Source organism: Podarcis melisellensis (genome assembly GCF_964234715.1).
Source record: "Podarcis melisellensis genome assembly, chromosome: 14".
NCBI lineage: Eukaryota > Metazoa > Chordata > Lepidosauria > Squamata > Lacertidae > Podarcis > Podarcis melisellensis.
This window is the reverse complement of record NC_138546.1, coordinates 4,861,880-4,884,379: the sequence shown is the minus strand read 5'-3', so window position 1 is coordinate 4,884,379 and position 22,500 is coordinate 4,861,880. Positions and strand designations below refer to the sequence as shown.

The 22,500-nt window shown below is 47.2% G+C and overlaps 1 protein-coding gene across 1 annotated transcript; it reads left to right on the top strand.

Moving 5' to 3' along the window:
- The first annotated feature begins 14,770 nt into the window (after positions 1-14,770).
- Positions 14,771-22,108, top strand: UNCX (UNC homeobox). The gene is made up of 3 exons (XM_081888312.1): positions 14,771-15,440; positions 17,005-17,180; positions 20,788-22,108. The coding sequence occupies exons 1-3, from the start codon at positions 14,978-14,980 to the stop codon at positions 21,907-21,909; spliced, it is 1,761 nt and encodes a 586-aa protein (XP_081744438.1). The 5' UTR covers positions 14,771-14,977; the 3' UTR covers positions 21,910-22,108.
- The last annotated feature ends 392 nt before the right edge of the window (positions 22,109-22,500 follow it).

Genomic DNA, 22,500 nt, shown 5'->3' with positions numbered 1-22,500 from the left:
TGACCGTTAGGTCCAGTCGAGGCCGACTCTGGGGTTGCAGCGCTCATCTTGCTTTATTGGCCGAAGGAGCCGGCGTACAGCTTCCGGGTCATATGGCCAGCATGACTAAGCTGCTTCTGGCAAACCAGAGCAGCGCACAGAAATGCCATTTACCTTCCCACCGGAGCGGTACCTATTTATCTACTTGCACTGGCATGCTTTCGAACTGCTAGGTTGGCAGGAGCAGGGACTGAGCCAACAGGAGCTCATCCCGTTGCGGGGATTCGAACTGCCGACCTTTTGATCGGCAAGTCCTAGGCTCTTTGGTTTAACCCACAGTGCCACCCGCGTCCCTAGACAGCATGGTAGCCATTGGTTAACCCTCCATGAATTTGTCTTATCATCTTGCAAAGCCACACAAATTGGGGGCCATCAATGTTTCCTGTGGTGGCGAGTTCCATGGTCTGTGTTGCATTGAACTAGTACTTCCTAAATCTTCCGACATTCAGCTTCATCCATGAATTCTAGTGTGATGAAAACTAGTTTTTATCCACGTTTTTAAACTCCATTCATAATTTTATGATCTTCTGTCATGTCCTCTCTTGCCTTTTCTCTAAAAGAAAAAAGTTCCAAAGGCTGTCCTGTAAGCTTTTCTCATAGGGAAAAGGCTGGTTCACCAAGGCAGTGAATTCTGTAGCTTAACTACGTGCCACGTCTGAAGGGCCACAGAGGTTCAGACCATGTTTTCCTTCAAACTGTGTTTTTTGCACATCTCTTCAGAGGTACTGAGAAAGTGGTGTGTGGATGGTTCCTTCCCCTTCCCCTCCCCATTTTGTAATTTATTTTGTACTTACCTTCCCATTTTGTGATTTTGAAATGGATTAGGGGATTGGGATTAACGTGGCTGCTGCTTTAGGCTCTCACTATGAAGACAGGACGCAACGCAAGGCCTGAAGGCCACTCTATCTATCATCTATCATCTATCTATCTATCTATCTATCATCTATCATCTATCTATCATCTATCTATCTATCTATCTATCTATCTATCTATCTATCTATCTATCTATCATCTATCTATCTATCTATCTATCTATCTATCTATATCATCTATCTATCTATCTATCTATATCTATCTATCATCTATCTATCTATCTATCTATCTATCTATCTATCTATCATCTATCTATATCTATCTATCTATATCTATCTATCATCTATCTATCTATCAATCATCTATCTATATCTATCTATCTATCTATCTATCTATCTATCTATCATCTATCTATCTATCATCTATCTATCTATCTATCTATCTATCTATCTATCTATATCTATCTATCATCTATCTATCAATCATCTATCTATCTATCTATCATCTATCATCTATCATCTATATCATCTATCATCTATCTATCTATCTATCTATCTATCTATCTATCTATCTAATCTATCTATCTATCATCTATATCTATCTATCTATCTATCTATCTATCTATCTATCTATCTATCTATCTATCATCTATCTATCTATCTATCTATCTATCTATCTATCTATCATCTATCATCTATCATCTATCTATCTATCTATCTATCTATCTATCTATCTATCTATCATCTATCTATCTATCTATCATCTATCTATCTATCTATCTATCTATCTATCTATCTATCTATCTATTTAATCTATCTATCTATCATCTATCTATCTATCTATCTATCTATCTATCTATCTATCTATCTATCTATCTATATCTATCTATCTATCTATCTATCTATCTATCTATCTATCTATCTATCTATCTATCTATCTATATCATCTATCTATCTATCTATCTATCTATCTATCTATCTATCTATCTATCTATCTATCTATCTATATCTATCTATCTATCATCTATCTATCTATCTATCTATCTATCATCTATCTATCTATCTATCATCTATCTATCTCTATCTATCTATATCTATCTATCTATCTATCTATATCTATCTATCTATCTATCTATCTATCTATCTATCTATCTATCTATCTATCTATCTATCTCTATCATCTATCTATCTATCTATCTATCTATCTATCTATCTATCTATCTATCTATCTATCTATCATCTATCTATCTATCTATCTATCTATCTATCTATCTATCTATCATCTATCATCTATCATCTATCTATCTATCTATCTATCTATCTATCTATCTATATCTATCTATCTATCATCTATCAATCTATCTATCATCTCTATCTATCATCTATCATCATCTTTCACATATTTATAGAACTATGTGTTTGTTTAAAAAACAACAACAGGTTCTTGCACTCTCGTTCATAACCATCCATGTGCATTAGACCAGTGCACCTCAAACTATCTGATGCAGTGGACTGGCAATTCCCCCCGCCAAAAGTGGCAGCAATTGGTACCATATACCGTATATCCCACCCAACGTGGACTGTGGTGGAGCCTCCATGGACCAGTAACCGATGGCTTGCAGGCTGGCACTGTTCTGTGGAGAAGCACTTAGTAACGTTACCTTAGAGCACTTCACCAGGGTGGACCAAACGTGGTTGTTGTGGTTGATTTTTAGGGATTTATGGGGGCAGTTTGGAACAGTTGCCTTATTTTGCCTATTTATTTAAAAGTATACTGTTGTGGATAGAAATTCCATAACATATATTTATTTTTCTATTATTATTTATTAAATTTGTATACTGCCATTCATCCGTAGATTTCAGGGCAGCTCACAACATAAACATGCAAGTTTAAAAAACAAAATACATAATAAAAGTGTGAGCAAGAACAAAACAAACCAGTAACGCATGCCTGCCCCATGGCCTGGAGGTTCACAGTTTGCAATCAAATACAATTATATAATTTAAATGCGCCAAACCCTATTATTATTATCATTTACTATTAATATAATACAATCTATTTTCAATTTATATCCCACCTTCCTTCCCAAAGGAGCCAAAGATGGCAAACACATCAATAACAATATTGTTCAGTAAAAGCACTTTCTGGATTTGCCACAAATTCTAAGCCGGTGTAACCTCAGTTACAGCGTTTAAAATCGAAACCTTCCACATGTTAGCCTTCCATCACTGTTTTTTAAAAAATTGGTGAATGTGGACAGGGAGCTTTTCTCCCCCTGCCCCCCAGGACCCATCACTGAGCTCTGCCCTGAGGCTTGCTGCAAACTGGTCCAAGCCTACCAAGAAGCAGGTAAGACCCCACCTGCAGAATGGTTGATTTCAAGAGTGGCAGTCCTCCACTCCACTCAAACCCTCAATGATTAGCCGATCATTAGACTAGATCCATGAATCAAACACCTTTTGGTTGACCAAAGAAGCTGTACCAGATCAATCAGTGACCAGATCCACACCAAACCAAACCAAACCAAACCAAACCAAACCAAACCAAACCAAACCAATTGCAGATTACAATCTGCACTCAGCCTGCAATCCACATCATCTATGCGCAAAGAAAGCAAGTTATCTTTCCCCTTTTTAGAACGATTGTCCACTCCCCATAAGAAAATTTATGCAGATTTAATTTATTAATGAGTTGATTAATCATGAGTTTCTAATCATCTATGACTTCTTTAATTGCATAGCAACCTTAACTGTAAGTTATGTTCAGTGCATGAATTGCACGTTGTGCGACAATCCACTGCTTACCCACCCTGCATTGAGAAGGTCAAAGGCTGTTATAGATTGACAAAGCTGCTCTGGACAATGTGTGTGGGGGGTATTGATTCATTTAAACCAGGGGAAGGGACCCTGTGCGCTTCCAGATGTTGTTGGACTCCAACTGCCATCAGGACCAGTCAGCATGGCCAGTAGTCAGGGGTGGTGGAAGTTGGAGTCTAACATTCATCTGGAAGGTCACAGGTCCCCCACTCCCTGATTGAGACCCCCACATAGAGCTACATATGGTATCCAGGTGGTCTCCCACTTAGGAGACCTGCTTTGCTTCAGCCCTGGAATTAGATCCCGTGTCTAGGACGCAGAGACAGGAAATTTGTAGCTGCCCAGATGCTCTTATCTTTGATGTTCTTAGACTCCAACTACAATGTTCTTAGACTCCAGTCATGATGTTCTTAGACTCCAACTACGAGGTTCTTAAACTCCAGCTATGATGTTCTTAGACTCCAGCCATGGTGTCCATAGGCTCTGGCTATGATGTTTTGAGACTCCAGCCATGATGTTCTTAGGCTCTGGCTATGGTGTTCTTAGACTCCAGCTACAATGTCCAGCATGGCCAGTGGTTGGAGATGATGATGGAAGTTGTAGTCCAACAATGATTGGAGGGCCACACATTCCCTGTTCCTTTCTTTTGATATGGTTGTGTCCAAATAAGAAAAGGCACACAAATACTATTTGGAATGAGCTCCCACATTCTTTTGAGAGTTATCCCTTACTTCTGGTGAAATTGGTTTCCTGCTGCTGTGGTCTTCCTTTCAGCTTAGTTTGAAAAGTATTTCCTTATTTTTTCCCAGGAATTTGGGAGTGAGAAAAACAACATCATGATATTCTCTCTCTTTCCCCACCCACCCATTGACTGTCAGCAGGTTGAGGCCAGACAGAGGGAGATGTGGAACTAGCTTGTAGAACAGGCTTCCTCAACCTCGGCCCTCTGGATGTTTTGGGACTACAATTCCCAGCACCCCTGACCACTAGTCCTGCTAGCTAGGGATCATGGGAGTTGTAGGCCAAAAAACATCTGGAGGGCCAAGATTGAGGAAGCCTGGTGTAGAATTTACTACCGCAGAGTTTCATGGTTCAAAGATAGTATACCTCGGAGAACTAGGTGCTAGGAGGAATGAACAACAAAATGGGATTACTACCTGACAGTGAATTACCAGAGGCATCTAGATACCTGAGACAGGAAGTCTTATCCTTGGGCACCTCCCATGCCATGGCCTAAAACTCTACAGCAGCCCCCACTGTCAACTCCAAAAGCCTTGTGGTCCAGCTGCTGCTGTTCCTTCCTTCCTTCCTTCCTTCCTTCCTTCCTTCCTTCCTTCCTTCCTTCCTTCCTTCCTTCCTTCCTTCCTTCCTTCCTTCCTCTCACTGCATGCTCACCTGCCCTCTCTGAGTGATGGAGTGGCAACTGTCCACTTGCCTGGATTGGGACCAGTGGGCAGTGAGGAAAGTGGGAGGAGAGGTGCTCAGTGAGGGCACCTGCCCCTAATATATCGCAACTCCAAAACAACAACAACCACAACCCTGGAGCCATCCCTGGCCACGCCTGATAATATAAGTGCAACCTAAGTTTGCCCTTAGGCTACTAGCAGGGAACCTGAGGACTTCCAGATGTTGTTGGACTCTCACCTCCCATCAGAGAGGATGGGAGGAGCTGGAGCCCAGGTTCCTATTTTGTAATCCGGATGAACAGCCACAATTGGCAAATGGGATAAGCACCAGCTTGCCTGAAATAGATTAAAAACGAAATAAAATCAGGTGGGCTTAAGTTCTGTATCTTGATGAGGCTGGGTAGCTAGTCTGAGCCTGAAATGAACACACAGTGTGCATGGGACTACCTATGAAGGTGATCCGGAAACTACAACTAATCCAGAATGTGGCAGCGAGACTGGGGACTGGGAGCGGCCACTGAGACCACATGACACCGGTCCTGAAAGACCTACCGTACATTGGCTCCCAGTACGTTTCTGAGCACAATTCAAAGTGTAGCTGCTGACCTTTAAAGCTCTAAATGGCCTCGGCCCAGTATACCTGAAGGAGCGTCTCCACTCCCATCATTCTGCCCGGACACTGAGGTCCAGCTCTGAGGGCCTTCTGGCGGTTCCCTCCCTGCGAGAAGTGAGGTTACAGGGAACCAGGCAGAGGGCCTTCTTGGCACCCTCCAAGAGGGAATTTCCCAGTCCCTTCAGATGCCTTTCGGTGGAGCCCATTCACACATTTCACTGCTGGCTATGAATCCCAAATTGCCCATGAACATGTGAAGCAGCTTTTGGTTGTTTCTCATGAAGAGCATAAGAACCTCAGGAGAACCCGCTGGATCAGGCCAATGGCCCACCTCGTCCAACATCCTGTTCTCACAGTGGCCAACCAGATCCCCAATAGGGGATCCTGCAAGCAGGACCTGAGCACAAGAGCAGCACTCAACAACAACTGGTATTCAGAAACATTTCTGCTTCCCATTGTGGGGGCAGAGCTTAGCCATTGTGGCTGCTTCTGCCTCAGCCATTCCCAGGGATGCAAATATGATTCCAGATGATAGCAGGGAACTTATTCCTCTCCACCCACCTCTCTTTTCCGGAGTCCACTTGGTCAGCCAGCAGGTCTCCTCTTTCAGTATAACAACAACAACAATAATAATTTATTATTTGTACCCCGCCCATCTCACTGGGTTTCCCCAGCCACTCTGGGCGGCTTCCAACAAAGATTAAGAAAACATTAAAATGTCACACATTAAAAACTTCCCTTCAGATGTCTTCTAAATGTCAGGTAGTTGTTCTTTTTGACGTCTGGTGGGAGGGTGTTCCATGGGGCGGGCGCCACAACCAAGAAGGCCCTCTGCCTGGTTCCCTGTAGCTTTGCTTCTCACAGGGAGGGAACCTCCAGAAGGCCCTCAGTGTCCGGGCAGAATGATGGGGGTGGAGACGTTCCTTCAGGTATCCTGGGCCGAGGCCGTTTAGGGCTTTAAAGGTCAACACCAACACTTTGAATTGTGTATCTCCTTACCTCACTGACTTCCTTGTGCCTGAGGTCTTGGCTTGTGCCCTTGGGACCTCTCCTCTTCTTCGGAGGGGCTTCTCTCCTCTTCCCACTTAACCAGAAGCAAGCCCCATCAAACTGAAGAGACTTACTCTGGAGGACATTGGTGCCCGGTTAACCACAACTGCCATCTCCTACAGGGTTGCTTGTGAGTAAATTCCGTTGAAGTCAGGGGGGTTAACTTCTGAGCGCAAATGGAGAAGGAGGACTGGAAAATGTGAAAGTTGGGCTTAACAAAATGCTTTTAACCCCCACTTTCCTTCCCCCCTTACTTATGAGCCCAGTGGAGGGTGTGTGTGTGTGTGTGTGTGTGTGTGTGTGTGTGTGTGTAAGAGGGCTGGTGTGTGTAATAGCTCAAGACTGTGGGGGGTAACTTTTTCTCTCCGCTGCAGACTTTGACCTTTGATTCTCTCGGTTCCTGGGACGTTCCAAGGGTTGATCTCTAAAGCAGATGGAACCGTCAAAGGAATGAGCTTTAGAAAGGCAGGCAGAGATATACAGAGGTGGACAGGGGTAATTCATGGAAACATCCTTATTGGGTTAGCAGTGCCGGGTGGAGCTGGCTGTTGGTGGCTTGCTCTTGCCTGGGTTATGTACTGTTTACAAGGCCAGAGGGGAGAGGGAGAGGCAGGAAATAATCTTTGCCTTTAGCAGCCCAGCTTTCCATGGGCCTCCAAAATTCACATTGCCACTTCCCTAGGCTGGCTGGTGTTTGGGGGACTCTGTAAAGCATCACATAAAACAGTTGTTCCTTTATTATATTTGTATCCCTCTTTTCCTCCCCCCCCCAATGTTTCCTCTCTTTTATCATCACAACAACCCTAGGAGGTAGGATAAAACTGAGAGTGTGGGGCAGACTCCCCTGAAGTTACCTAGTGGGGGCAGTGGGATATTGAACAATGATTCCAGATGGCAATGCGGGCAGTTTGTTTTAAGTTTGCGTTACAGAGCCCAAACCTCCCCCCTGGAACACTGAAGCAATACGGCAAAAGCCAGTGGAACTACAGGAGACAGTCACTTCTGTGCACTTACCCGAGAAAAGGGCTTATTAAAATAGATACAGAATCGGTCTGCAAGTGACTCTGGGATTCAATGGCAAGTAAATTGGAGCTTCTTGTAGCCTGGCTTGAATCCCCCCTGAAATTATGTCTTCTGCTGGTATAAAATAAATAAATGGGGACCCTGTACACCCCCTCCCCCTGATGATGTCGGACTCCAACTCCCATCAAACCCAGCAGTCAGCATGGCCAATGATGTGATCTGTAGTCTATCAAAATCCGGAGGGCTGCAGGTTATCCTTCAGCGACAGATTATGGGCTCTGAAATCACAGCGGCACCCTGTGTGACAATAAACCCCCCCCCCACTCTCACGCTCTGTTCTACACCAGGCTTCCTCAACCTCAGCCCTCCAGATGTTTTTGGCCTACAACTCCCATTAACCTTAGCTAGCAGGACCAGTGGTCAGGGATGCTGGGAATTGTAGTCTCAAAACATCTGTGAATAAAGTTATTTGTAAGCACTGAGAGTTCTTCGTAAGACCCACCCGGAAGCAAAAGCAATGCAAAGCCACAACTGTGGTTTATTATTTCTGACTATTTTTATATTATTAAATAGCATTTGTATCCCAACTTTGTCTCCATGGAGCTCAGGGTGGTGTGAATGGTTCTTCCCCTCATTTTATCTCCACATCAACCTTGCAAGGTCGGTGAGGCTGAGAGGCAGCGACTGGCCCCCAAGGTCACCTGCTGAGCTTCATGGCTGAGCGGGGACTTGAACCCTTGTTTCTCCCAGGCCTTAGTCCAACTATCTCACCTGCTGCACCATATTGCTCTTGAAGGTAAGGAAACCTGACATCAAACTTTACAAGAAATTATGGACATAACCCTTGATTTAGTCTCCAGCACACCCCAAAACTGAACTAGGCCATGTTAAAAGAATACCCCAAGTCTCTCTTCGGGAAGGTGGTCACCCAGAGAGCAGAGAGACAAACATCCTTTATACAGGACAAAGATACAGTTGACCAAATCTGAAGGACTAAAAGTGGACTTTGGTAAGATGGAGCCCTGAGCGAGGACGAGATTTGGCATCTCCAACTAAATATTTCTTAATTTCACAACAATTCATTTTGGTACAGTTACAGTACTTTTCATAAATCTTCTCAGTAGGTACCTCTTTTATTCATTCATTCTTGGGTTTCCCCAGCCACTCTGGGCGGCTTCCAGCAAATATAAAAGCATAACAAAACATCAAATATTAAAAACTTCCCTAAACAGTGCTGCCTTCAGATGTCTTCTAAAAGTCAGATAGTTGCTTATTTCCTTGACATCTGATGGGAGGGCGTTCCACAGGGCGGGCGCCACTACCGAGAAGGCCCTCTGCCTGGTTTCCTTTAACCTTACTTCTTGCAGGGAGGGAACCGCCAGAAGGTCCTCGGAGCTGGACCTCCATGTCCGGGCTGAACGATGGGCGTGGAGATGCTCCTTCAGGTATACTGGGCCGAGGCCGTTTAGGGCTTTAAAGGTCAGCACCGACCCTTTGAACTGTGCTTGGAAACGTACCTGGGAGCCAGTGTAGATCCTTTAGGACTTGTGTTATATGGTCCCAGCAGCCCCGTTTCTGCCTGGGCTATTCTCAGCGATGCTAGAACAGGATGGGCCACCTGGACTCTCTAGTTGGGACTGGACTCCTGTCATTCCGTCCAGCAGTAAGAGATGATGAGAGATGTGGCCCAGCAACATCTGGAGGACCAAACGTTCTTCACCCCTGGACAGAGCAGTCCATTTAGTCCACAGTGGCCAAGCAGATGCCTTCAGGAAGTCCAGGAGGAGAAGTTTCCTCTGGTGGAAGCTGGTGATGATGGATTGCAAGTTGCTCAACCCTACAAAAGTTCCAAACAGAACTGAAAAAGCAGCCTCATTGAGACCGACATGCCTCTGCATACACACACACACCCAAAAATAAAAATAATAAAATATTTGGCGCCCCACGCCGTATTAAGGTTCATCTTCCTTTAGCCAGGGGGTCAGTACAGTGGTACCTCGGGTTAAGTACTTAATTTGTTCTGGAGGCCCCTTTTTAACCTGAAACTGTTCTTAACCTGAAGCACCACTTTAGCTAATGGGGCCTGCCACTGTGCCACCGGAGCACGATTTCTGTTCTCATCCTGAAGCAAAGTTCTTAACCTGAAGCACTATTTCTGGGTTAGCGGAGTCTATAACCTGAAGCGTATGTAACCTGAGGTATCACTGTAGTTGTTAACCAAAAGGTTGCCAGGAGTCAAACCAAATGATTTTGTTCTTCAAAAATTATCAGATAAACCAAAACTTGAACGTGGTGATGGCAGAGCAAACAAACATCGTCTGAAAAGTCCTTAAATCTCATGGAGGTTTCATGGGGAAGGTCTTGGCTCCCAGCTTCAGTCCCCTGCATCTTCAGGGAGGGTCGGGAGAGGCTCCTAAATCTTGAGGGGTTGCTGCCAGCCTGTGTAGACACTACTAAGCTACATGGACCAATCCTTGAGAGTTGTTGGCCAGGCTAGAGGGACCAATGACCTGCCTTGGTGTATATGGACAGCTCCCTATGGCAACAACCACCCACCCGTTTCAGTTCCCTTTAGCCACTTCTGCCTCGCTCTCCCCAGCCAACCCCACTCACTTTTTTCCGACCCCCTCTCCCAGCGCCCTCCCGGGGGTAACCTCGACGCTCTGCCTCTTCTAAACCAACCCAGGCAGAACTAGTCCCCTTTTCTATTTAAAAAAGAAGAAGGAAAAGTTTAATTTTGGGGGCTTTTTTCCGATTCTTTGCGGGGAAAGTAGAAGAAAAAGAGGCCGGCAAGAACGAGGAGCTCTGTATAAGATAAAACACATAGATTGCAATAATAATAATAAGAGAGAGAGAGAGGGAGGGAGGGAGAAAGACGTGGAGGGGGATGGAAACAAGGCGAGGCGAGGCGGCGTCCCGAATGCGAGTCTTGTACGTCTTATTATCAAGTTAATTAAAGCTAGCATCTGACAATGTCACTCGGCTGTAGAAAAAGGGATTTAAATGCAACGTCTCCCAGGACTGCATGTCAAGGGCTGCTTTCTTTTTTCTTCCTGCCCCCCTCGCCCCCCCATATCTCTCTCTCTCTCTCTCTCTCTCTCTCTCTCTCTCTCTCTCTCTCTCTCTCTCTCTCTCTCTCTCTCTCTCTCTCTCTCCTTTCCCCCCAATCTGGCTTGGAGCTCTCCAAATCGGTTGCCTTTAAAGCTGCTGCAATTGGCAAGGAAGCAATTATTTTAAAATATTTTTGATGTCGGGGCGCGTGAGGGGGTGTGTGTTGAAATAAATAAATAAAAGAGAGGGCAGAGAATAAAACGATTTATCTCTCGTGTGTGTGTGTTTCTTTCTTTTCTTTTTTTTTAAAGATGGAGTGCAATATAAAGAGATATCAAGGAAGGGCTGGATCAAAGAGCCCCCGCCTGCTTGGCCCCCCACCCCACGTGAAAGGCTCCTCTCGAGCACTTTGAGAGAGATTTATTTTATTTTATTTTTTGAACTCCACAAAGATCCGGGAAACATGAAATAAAAGGGGGGGAGGAGAAGGAGGAGGGTAAAAATTTATATATTTCTTTTTGCAAAGTCGATTATTTTTTTTGAAATGTGCTCCCTATTGAAATGCACAGAGCCGGTTGCTACGCGGACTTGCTCTCGAGGTCAAGTGACGGACGGATTGTATGCTTCTCCATAATAATATTAATTAAACAATTTGCATGCTAATAAGGTAACAATTATCAGGGCTTCTGTTGAAAGATTCAGGTTATTACAACACGCCAGTCTGGGGGGCAAGGGTTAGAGAGTGAGAGGCGAGCGAAATTTCAGCTCAAATTAACATTCTGTCAGCTCCAGAAAATGGGATAAATAAAGTCGAATTAATTCATTATAATAAAGAGAAGGAGAGAGGGAGAGAGAGAGAAAGAGAGAGAGAGGAAGAGAGCGGGAGGGGGGAATCTTTCCCCCCGTTTTTTATTCTTGTGCAGGATTGATTACCGTTCTGTATTCAAAAACACGTTCGTTTGGCATTCCTATCCAGAAATCCGACAGAAAATGAGGGCTTTTATTGCTACAGGCGAAAACTTGCTTCAGTGGCTACAGTTTACATTTAGTATTTATAGAGAAAGAAATTAAATTATGCTGAAAAGGGAAGGCCCTTGCCCCTTCACCTCGGAATTAATCCTAACCCCATCATTTTCTCTTTGCGGGTTCGAGTTGGGGCGCGTGTGAGTGTGTGTCTAAATGGCATTTTATTTTATTTTATTTTTTTAAGGTAATAATTAAACTGCCATCTAAAGTCGAGTAGGGTTGGGAGGGTTTGGGGGTGGGGGGGTGGGAAAAGGCAGCCAGTGGTCTGTTGGAAGATATGCAATTAGATTATTTCTTCCTTTTTGCTTAAAAAAAAAAGCAAAAGGGGGAAAAGTGGACAATTCGGATTAGGAGTTTTGATCCCGATGTTTACTTCGGATTCAAGCGTGCCACCGGGAAACACACTTTGGGAAACGCATCTTTTGTGGCTCATCAAGACTAGGGATTTGGGGGGGGGGGAGGAAAGTCTTTTAAAAAGATGTTCCCTAGCGATAATAGATTTTGCTTTCTCTTCTTGGACCCTGGAAAGATTTAAGAGGTGTAGGAACATGCCAGTCAGGTTCTGTTTAGTTTTAAATAAAGGGGTTTTTCTTTGCTCTCCGGACGATCTTCCTTTTTCTCTCTCCTTTCCTTGTCCACCTTTCCAGGAGTTTGTCTTCAGGAATGCTTTTTTAAAAAAAATATATATGAAATAAATAAATAAACAAGTCATTTAAAAAGTGAAGCCACATTCCATTTATTATTTACTAACCCCAGATATACTGGATCCCCTCGAAAGCTGGAGCATAGTCAGCTCAGGATCCCTTTACACTGTGAAGAGGGTCATCTGACTACTCGGAAGTCAGCCCCGCTGAAATCCGTGCAACTTTCTGCTAGGGAAATGTGCGCATCGCAGCCTAAGGCGAACAGATCCGCTTTCGACCCGCAACCTCCGGACACCACATTCCCAGGACCGTAAGTTGGAGGAGTCAGGCGACAGAGAAGAAAAAGAGGCCTCAGAAGTCTGGAGATTGACAGCCCGGCCCTATCCGAAGTTAAACCCCACAGGCTTCCCTGGGTTTAGTTAGGCGAGCCTAACTCTCCTTAGGCTGAGGTGGTGACGGTATTCCAAGTATTTATCTAAGCTGCAAAGAAGTCACACCAACGCACATTCTACTCTTTAGGCTTCTGTGGGGTGGAGGGACTCCGTCGAAGCCTCAGAGGCGCCTACTCCCGAGTAAGCGTGGTGAGCTGCTTGTGACAATTCTCCATCCCACTCCACACTTTAAAAAAGCTTCCTGTATGAACCCTTCCGAGCAAAAGGGCCGGAGCTCCGGATGCAACGTTAACAAAAGTGTCCAACTTCGGAACAAGAAAGTTGCGAGGTTTATTTCAGCCGAATCTCTTCCTCCCGCCTCTGCCGAAGTGACTCCGAAATCCTTGACACTCGCTTCCAACTGGGGTAACCAAGCCGGGCCGCCGAGAAGCTGCAGTCCAGGCGAGGAGCTAATTCAATTAGGGTAAGGGGGTGGCAAAAAATAGGAAGAAAAAGCTGCGCGCAAGGGTTAGGTCCGGGGTCTTTCGAGCTGCGCGCTCCGGAGTCACTCTGGAAAAGTCTGATTGGCTCCACATTGCTCCGGAGCAAGAATTCTAAAGGCTGCAGCCTCAGGAGAGGCCGATGCTGTTCCCAGTGGTGCCAACCGTATCCAGGCCAAGAAGAAAACGCGTCCTGGGGAGCTCAGAGGGCCGGAGGGCTCAGTGCTGGAGACTTATCCCAACTCAGGCAAGGCGGGAGTTCAGTGGAGCGCTTACTCGCGAGTAAAGGCTCCTCCATGGGATTGATGTTTGGGGAAGCCAGCTTGTTCCAGGAGTTCTGCGGGCCCACCCGTTTGTTGGTTTCAAACGGTGGAGTTTACTCGCAAGTAAGTCCCGTCTAAGGACAGCAGGTTGAAATAGGGGTACCTGCTTTTTGACCTTAATAGACCCAGTTATACATTTCCTCTACGCCTGCTTTTGGTGAATGCATCCACACATGCACATGTCATTACGTGTTTGTGTGTCGCCCGTGTATGTATGTATATATAGATATATAAACCTCACACCCTTTTGCTAAATAGACTGCTTTTTAATTAGAAACCCTCTGGCCCCATTCATAATTTAATATGGGCTTTTCCATGGATCAATAGGGGGATGGCGTTAATTATTATTTTGATTGATACGATCGGATGGCGCTGGTTTAAATACAGGGCAGGGCGGGGGAGAAATATTCCATTAAAATATATATACTACACCCCCCTCCCGCGCCCCTTTCCTTCTGCCTCTTTGCGCCTCCCCCCCCAATACTTTTTTTTTTAAGTCTTTCCAATCCCCCTCCCTGCGCTAGAGAAGCCTGAGAGGAGATGAAAAGGCTTGTAGTTTTAAATTCATTGTGACAGCTCTGGAAAGAGCGGATGATGAATCTCCTATTATTGGATCAGTCTATTTGCCGCTCAATGTCTCCCTGTAATTGGAGCAACATCACTTTAAAGGTTCAGAGGAGTCGAACGTTTCTGGTGTAGACGGAGAAGAAGACGAGGTGGGGGGGGGAGAGGGAGAGAGAGAGAGAGAGAGAGAAGAGGCAGGAGGGAAGAAAAAGAAGGGGGGGTGAGAGAGAGAGAGAGAGACCCTCTTTCCACAACACACCAGCGAATGTTTTAAAGGGAAATCTATTAGTGATTTGGAGGAGAAGGTGGGGGAGGGAGAGGTGGGTGACGACGAGCGCGTAACTCCGCTTGCTTTTGAGTATTTAACTGGGTATCAATCAGATCTCTAAGTTCTCCGGTTTTCTCCCCCGCACCCCCCAAATCCCTTTTCTTCTCGTTGGCCTAGGCAGCTCCCTCCTTCCCTCCCCCACCCCCTTACTCCAGGGGCTGGAGGAGTTCTTATCAAAGAGACCCCCCCTTTCCCTTTCCTCCTCCTCCTCTTCCCTCCTTTCTCCTGCTTGTCTTGTTGTGACAGCTTTGATATTGTTTATTGAGGGTGGATGTCAGGTATAATTAGCAATCGATATGGAAAACGTTTGGCTCCCCCACCGCCCTGGCACGTCTCTGACGTCAGGGCCGATTAACGTTTCTTATTGGTCCCAAATTCCCCGGGCCTGAGCCTAATTATGGGAAGGCCTGATGTTGATAAAGTTAAAGCGCCCGGGCGCCCTCCAGCATGCGCCCTTCCTCGCGCGTCTACCTCGCCACCGTCGACGACGCTGCTGCCACCACCACACCGCGGCGGCGCTCCTCCGGCGGCGGTGGCGGCGGCAGCAGCAGCAGCAGCAGCCGCCGCAGCTGCGTTCAGGGAGGCGCGCAACCCCCCACCCCCCGTCCGCCCCCTCCATGATGGACAGCCGCATCCTGGAGCACCCCCATGCCCAGTTCGGAGGCTTGGTGGGCTTCCCTTACCCCCTCGGCCATCACCATGTCTACGAGCTGGCCGGACACCAGCTGCAGTCGGCCGCCGCCGCCGCCGCCGCGGCTTCGGTACCCTTCTCCATCGACGGATTACTCAACGGCTCCTGCGCCGCCTCCGTGGTCAACCCCACCCCGCTCATCCCCTCCGGCTGCGGAGACGGGCAGCCCTTCAAGCTCTCCGGTAAGTCGGCGGGCATGGCAAGCGCTGGGCTGGCGGCGCCCGGGATCCGGCCCGATCCGGTGCCTCCATCCTTCCCTCCGTAGCAGCTCGCTTGCTTCCCTCCTAGCCTTCTCCTCCTTCCTGGAATCACCGGCAGGATAAAACTCAGGGCTTTCCAGGTGTCTTTCCGTGGGGGGGGGGGACGCCAGACTGAGCAGGAGCAGGGGTGAATCAGGGGTCAGGATCAGACATCTAGATTTTTAAAAAAGAACTCCGCCACCAGTTTTCATCGCAAGCAACTTCTCCGAAGAGAAGAGGCACCCGCGCCTCGCCAGAGCTCCAGGAGCCGTGATGCGCAATCGATCATTTTCTTCTTCCCTTTTTCTCTCCGTCCTAGTTGTTTGTTTCCAGTAGAAGTGGGGATGTTTTGGGGGGAAGGAACCCGAATAGAGGTTTTTTTGGGGGTGGGGAGAATCATCAAGGTTCTGTGAAATTGGGGAGTGAGAAAAGGCCCTCGCCTCCTCCGCCAGCTCCTTTGCTGGATTTTCTGCCCCCAGCAACTCGTTTTATTTGCTGAAGGTGGAAACGGCTTCTCTCTTTACGCTTCTCACCCTCCCCGCTTTAGCTCTTAAAAGGACCCAGAATATACTATTTTTTGCATATTAAGTATAGTATTTATGCAAAAACGATAAGATAGCTCTGCTCTTTAAAATCCCCCGCACTTATTCTGAAGGAAGCGAGGCAAGCGCTCCGTGCGCACATCAGAACCGATCTGGCTTTGGGCTTGGGCTAGTCGTTTGGTGTCCTCGCTCGCCCAAACAGAAAATCCGAACAAAAGAGAGGTGATCTGGGTGAGCGGGGGAGGAGAAGACGAGAACGCTGTTACCGAGGGCCTTGGGAAGGTCAGGATTTTGCAGTTTTGCGCAAAGGCTCCGCGGCCCATCGAAAGTTTCCAGGTGCCACCTCCTAGATTCCCTTCTATTTCTAAACCCAAACGCCTAAAACCTACAAATCCACTCAGAACATAATGGAGGCCCTTTTATATTTGACCTCACAGACCTGAAGCGTGTCGTTTATTTGGTAACTGTATTCCAACAAAGCTACCTTTAATCTCTCTTGAAAATAAGAGTGGGGGGCCGGGACTGGACCACGTGCCAATTTAAAAAATAAATAAATTGAAATTATAAAGCAAGCGGATCCTAGCTCTCGAAATCCGGACAAATATATGTATTGCTGTCCAACTTCGCTTGAACAAATAAAAAGTAAGGCTCGTTCCAGAATCTTAAATGATATATTTCTCTTGTAAACAATCCTCGAATTAACCCTTGGCGACAAATAAATAAAAATCAAGGAAGTTGTGTCTCCATCAATTGGGTTTTAGCTTCGAAATATGAATATACGGTCCAGCTATATATATATATAGAAAATTGATGGAGGGGTAAATCAGGGTGACTCCATCAGTTTTTAAATATGAAGGTGGTTCCCCCCCCCATTGTTATGGAATGGAAGGTGATCGTCTATCAATTAGTAATTGGTATGAAGAGTTTGCTTCTCTCATCGCTCTTTTCCGCCCCCCCCTCCCCAGACTCTGTGGATCCTGACAAGGAGAGTCCAGGTTGCAAAAGGCGACGGACCCGCACGAATTTCACCGGTTGGCAGCTGGAAGAGTTAGAGAAGGCATTTAACGAAAGCCACTACCCCGACGTATTTATGAGAGAGGCGCTGGCGTTGAGGCTGGATCTGGTGGAATCCAGAGTGCAGGTAAAAAAACCCGAGCGGGGCTCCCCTTCCTTCCCTCTACAACATAAAGCGCACGAGGGTCCACTTCGAAGTCAAACTCCTTTCAGGCTTCAAACCTTGACACCTGCCCATTGAGCACAGTGCGATATTCAGCTTTCGGTAAACGTAAATATAAGACTACTCTGTGCGAAGCCTACCAGTTCCTTAGCATGGGAAAGAGTTACGCACCTTGAGCTGGATCCGGCCCAAATTCTGACCTCGCCAAAATCTTGCGCCCCCCTCCCCCCTCTCTCGGGCCAGCAAACCAAATTTACCAACCAGTGGCGTAGCGTGGGTTGTCAGCACCCGGGGCAAGGCAAGTAATTTGTGCCCCCTAACCCGTGGATTTGCGCCCGGTGCGGCCGCCCCCCTGCACCCCCCACGCTACGCCACTGTTACCAACTTTGTGTTTGTGTGTGGTTTTGTTGAAAGTTGGGGAAAGCATTTTAGAGGGGTGGGGGGGTGGGGTTAGCAAAAATAAATGCCTCCCTTCTTTGCTCCTAAACATGCTGGGGGCGGTGTTCATTGCGTGGAAGTGGTCCTGCGCCCCCCACCCTTCCCAGTTCCTCTACTACCTTTCCTTTAATTTCCGCCCGCGGGTAGGGTAAACCCCTCTCCATTTATATTTATTTGTACTCTAGCTTTCGGGAGTTATTTGTTTTTTTCGTCTCTATTTTCTCCCCCGCCCGACAACCCCTAAAAAGAAGTAGACCCCCGGGATGCGGTTCAAGTGCAGAAGGTTCTTGAGGTAGTTTACATTAAATATTTTCCAGAGTTAGGCCTGATGAGGGACACGCGAGTTCAGATTTGCCGCTTAGCCCCTGGGATGGGGGGGGGGGGAGGGAGAGAGAGAGGGGAGGGGGAAGCGGTCGGGGAGATTTTAAAGGGAAAATGGCAAAGGGGGTTAGATTTCATAAATGTATATTTGCCCTGTAGTACAATTTTCACCAACATGAAATTTAAGCAGGATACGGATTGCATGTTGGTTTCAACCGCTCTTGTATACTTTTTAATTTTTTTGGAGGGGGGGGACAATTCCACCTCCCCCCCTGCTTCAGAGCAGACTTTAAAAAATAATCTCATAGGCAATTATTTTTAATAACAAGGTACTAATACCGTTACTCCCCCACCTTTAGTTCTGAATTTGGAAATAATAGAAAACCCTATCCAAACTTTGCAACATCTTTCCTGGCTCTCGGGGTTTGGGGTCGAGCATGGAAGAACTTGGGGTGGCACACTTTTCAACGCCCCCCCCCCCATATAGGAGCAGCCGGGCAATCGAAAACAAGGAGCCTCTCTCCCACAGAAGCCCCTTGTGTGCGTGCGTTTTAAAAAATAATAGAGTTGTTACTTGCAAAAGCGCAGGGGCTAATAACATTACTGACTCTTATTAATCCGGGCTGGCATTGTCTAAAAGGTGTATTTACAAAATGCTTCCACCCTCCCCCTCTTCGCCTCTCCTGACCTCTTCTGTTTTGAAATCCTTTTATCCAATTTGTTCGGAGGCTGTTGAATGAAGTCAAGACCCTCGATTTCCCTCTAATACGATAATGAGTAATTCTCGGTGACAAGTGCTGCTGGAACTGACAAGTCAGGAAAGGATAGGGAATTGCAAAATACATACCGGCAGAGCAAGCTTATTATTATTATTATTATTATTATTATTATTATTATTATTATTATTATTATTATTATTTATTATTATTCATTTTTTAAAAAACAAGGTTTTCTGATAGGGACCAGCAAGGTTGATTAAGTTACTTATCCTTCCCTTCACCTCCCTACGTCTTTAAAAACACACACCCTCTAAACATAGAATTCCTTATGCACCCCCGAAACACTCCCCACCCCAATCTCTTGTTTACTTTTGAAAGTTGATTTTAAAATTATTAATATTAATGGTGTGGTTTTATTGTGGGCTTTCTGCCATGATGATTGAGGTGGGGGGCAAAGAGTGGAAAGTGCATGAGAGTCAAAGGATTCGGGGCGAACCACCTCACTTTGATACTAAAACAGTGATGTTTAAGTTGGGGACCTGTTAGCGAATGTTAATTTATTGATTTGAGAGCTCGTGGGAAACAGCACTCCCCTCCCCTCCCTCCAAGCTTCTTCTCCCTTTAGGGGTTTTGTTTTTACACCTTTGCCAAGCGTTTTTCGTTTTGTGGATCTTGGGACGGGCACTTTCTCAAACCTCGTTGATCTTAAAGTATTATTCCTCCTCCTCGTCTTCGATCAGTATGTTTTAGTTGTGGGGGAGAGGATGTTGCTGTTGAAAAAACGGTGGGATGAGCGCCTTATTTATTTGTTTTTTTAAAAAAAGAAACTCGTGTGCGTGTGTGATGGTGGGAGAGTTCCTTAAAAGCTGGTGGTGACATCTGACTTTCCGTAGGGTCAAATCTTGATCCCTTTCGTTTGTCAATTTCACAGTCTTCAAGTTAGAGTCTCTCTCTCCCTCTGAATGAAAACCCAGGAAAGGATGCAGTCGTGATTTTAGGGGAGCGGGAGGGAGGTTGTCGTCGAGAAAACACGTGGGGCAGATTCCAAGAACTCTCTCTCCCCCCCCCTTTCCAATTTTCCTTTCCTCCTTCGCAATGCACTTCGGAAGGGGATACCCGGGATGTGGTGTCTTGTGTGATTGTTTGGGGGGGCAGGGAGTGAAAAGGGAGCAAAGACTTCTATTCGTAGTTCATGGCATTTCCCACCCACACCCCAGTGATATTTTAAAATAATAATAATAACAACAACAGTATACTGTCACCCGATTAATACGATATAATTAAGATGTTTTCCCTGCCGCCCGAGGGCCCTTGCCAACCGAACCGAGCGCACAAACCCATGAGCGGAAATGTAGGAACTGCTACATTTGAACCAACACGCACAATCTCTTGTATGGTGTTTTTGGGGCGGGGGGCGGGGGAGACGACGACGTGGGAGTTTGCCATCAAACTTCCGAAAGAGAAAGCCGGTTTGGATACCCAACCCTGGATCTTTACGCACGTAGCAGAGAAGGTAGACAGTCAGGGGAGGAAAAGAGCAAACAACAACAACAACATCTCCGGTGGCGCTTTGATTTTTTTTCTTCTTGTACCTTCCTTTCCTTGCACGCTGTTGGCTCTAAGCCTTTGAATTTCCAGACGGCCCCCCCAGCGCCTCCCCCCCAAAAAAGAGAGACCCGCAGGATTATTTCTCTCTCTCTTTGAGTTATATATTTGCTGGAGTGGACTCTACTTGCACCCCCACTAAAAGCACCAAACTTCCCTTTCTGTCCAAATTCTGATTTTTTGAGGCTGCAATCCCAGGCTCCTTTACCTGGGAGTAAAGCCCATTTAACTCGCTGGGGTTGACTTCTGATTAGAAGTGTGTAAGATTTCGCTCTTTATTAAAAATAGGATAAAATGCAAGCTACCCAGGAATGGTTAACGCGGGTCGGGACTTGGCTGCTTCTGCGCCCCGAGCAAGAAGGGGAGGAGGGATGGAGGGTTGGGGGCGGCGGGAGGAAGCTGGCGACCCCCTTCCTCCCCCACTGGCCCTCGGGGGCCACCAGGGGGTCCCTGCTGTTAACGGCTTCTCCTCCTTGTTCGGTGTGTAGGTTTGGTTCCAAAACCGCCGGGCCAAATGGCGAAAGAAAGAGAACACGAAGAAGGGGCCCGGCCGGCCGGCGCACAACTCCCACCCGACGACGTGCAGCGGGGAGCCGATGGACCCGGAGGAGATCGCGCGCAAGGAGCTGGAAAAGATGGAGAAGAAAAAGCGCAAGCACGAGAAGAAGTTGCTCAAGAGCCAGAACCGGAACCTGCACTCGCCCAGCGGCCTCTCCGTCAACAGCAGCACGCAGAGCTCCGACAGCGACGGCGGCGGCGGAGGCCTCTCTCCGGACCCTCCGGACACCTGCAAGATCGGCCCTCACAACCCATCCCGGCCGGGCAGCTGCGACCCTGCGGCCTCGGCTTTCTACCCGAGCCGAGGCGGCCACGGGGTCTGTGGTGGTGGTGGCGGCGGCAGCAACCGGTGTGCCGACAAGGACGGGTCCGCGCCGTCGGGCTCCGAGTGCGGGCCGCCTCCCTCGACGGCGCGAGGCGGGGTGGGCGGCTCGGGCGGCGCCTTGCCCAAGCTCAACCCGTTCAGCGTGGAGAGCCTCCTGTCGGACTCGCCGCCGCGGCGGAAAGCGGCGCTGGATTTCCCGCAGGCTTTGGCGCCCTGCGCCCCGACGGCGCGCACGCTCATCGGCAAGGGGCACTTTTTGCTCTACCCCATCACGCAGCCGCTGGGCTTCATCGTGCCCCAAGCCGCCCTTAAGAGCAACCCGGGCCAAGAGCCGCCTCAGGGAGGTTCCCCTCTGCCCGCCGCCAACCCCAGCCCGGACCCCGCGCCCCCCAAGAGCAGCAGCACCGCCGCCATCTCCACGTCCGGAGGCCGCTTGCCGCCCGAGAATAGCTCCTCCGTCGCGCCCGGGGCCCTCTGCGGACTGAGGAAGGCCGTGGCTTCCCCTCCGGCCACAGCCTGCTCCTCTTCCTCCGCTTCCTCCTCCTCCTCTCCCCCCTCTGCCTATTGCGATTCCTCTTCCCAGATGGACAGTAGCTGCGCCGTCGTGCAACCAAAGTCCCCCGCGAAAGACGCTTGTCAATCCAGAGACAATCCGGATTGTCGCACAGAGCCAAACTGTCCAGCAGAGACCAGCAATTTAGACTGTGAGGAAGTGGATATGGACTAAAGAAATAAGGAAGGAAAGGGCGGGGGAGGGAGAAGAACCGATTATATATTAGATTCCTTGCAGGGGGGCGGGCAGGGAGAGGGGGCGATTCAACTTACCCACCTTAAACTTCTTGACACTCCCAAAGTTTTCCCAAGACAGTTTCCCTTCTTCTGTTTATTACACATATATCTATATCTATATATTTTAAAAGAAGTCCTCCCCCATTTTCTCTATTTCATTCTCTCTCTCTCTCTGGATCTCTCTGGATCTCCGCCCCGCCCCCAAATACATCCCCGCTCTGAGTCTATAACTGAGTCCCATTTGAAAATCAGGTGATCAATTTTTGGGGGGTTATAAAATATATATTTAATTTTTCTTTTCCTTTCAAAAAGATGGGAGGGAAGGGGCATTAGAAGAAGCTGGACTTGACGACGTGAACACAAACTGTAAAAAAAAAACCAGACACAACAGCGACTCCTCAAACCTTGTAAAATGCAAAAATGTTTAAAGATATTTATATATGTAAAAAACCCACATTTTTTGATAAATAAAAACCTCTTTAAAAATCGACCTGGTTTTTTTTATAAAAACATTCTTCTGCAAGCTTTT

Coding starts and splice junctions, on each gene's coding strand:
- UNCX (XM_081888312.1), top strand. CDS start 14,978: ATGTTGATAAAGTTAAAGCGCCCGGGCGCCCTCCAGCATGCGCCCTTC. Junction 15,441..17,004: donor GCAGCCCTTCAAGCTCTCCG/GTAAGTCGGCGG, acceptor CCCCCTCCCCAG/ACTCTGTGGATCCTGACAAG. Junction 17,181..20,787: donor TGGTGGAATCCAGAGTGCAG/GTAAAAAAACCC, acceptor TTCGGTGTGTAG/GTTTGGTTCCAAAACCGCCG.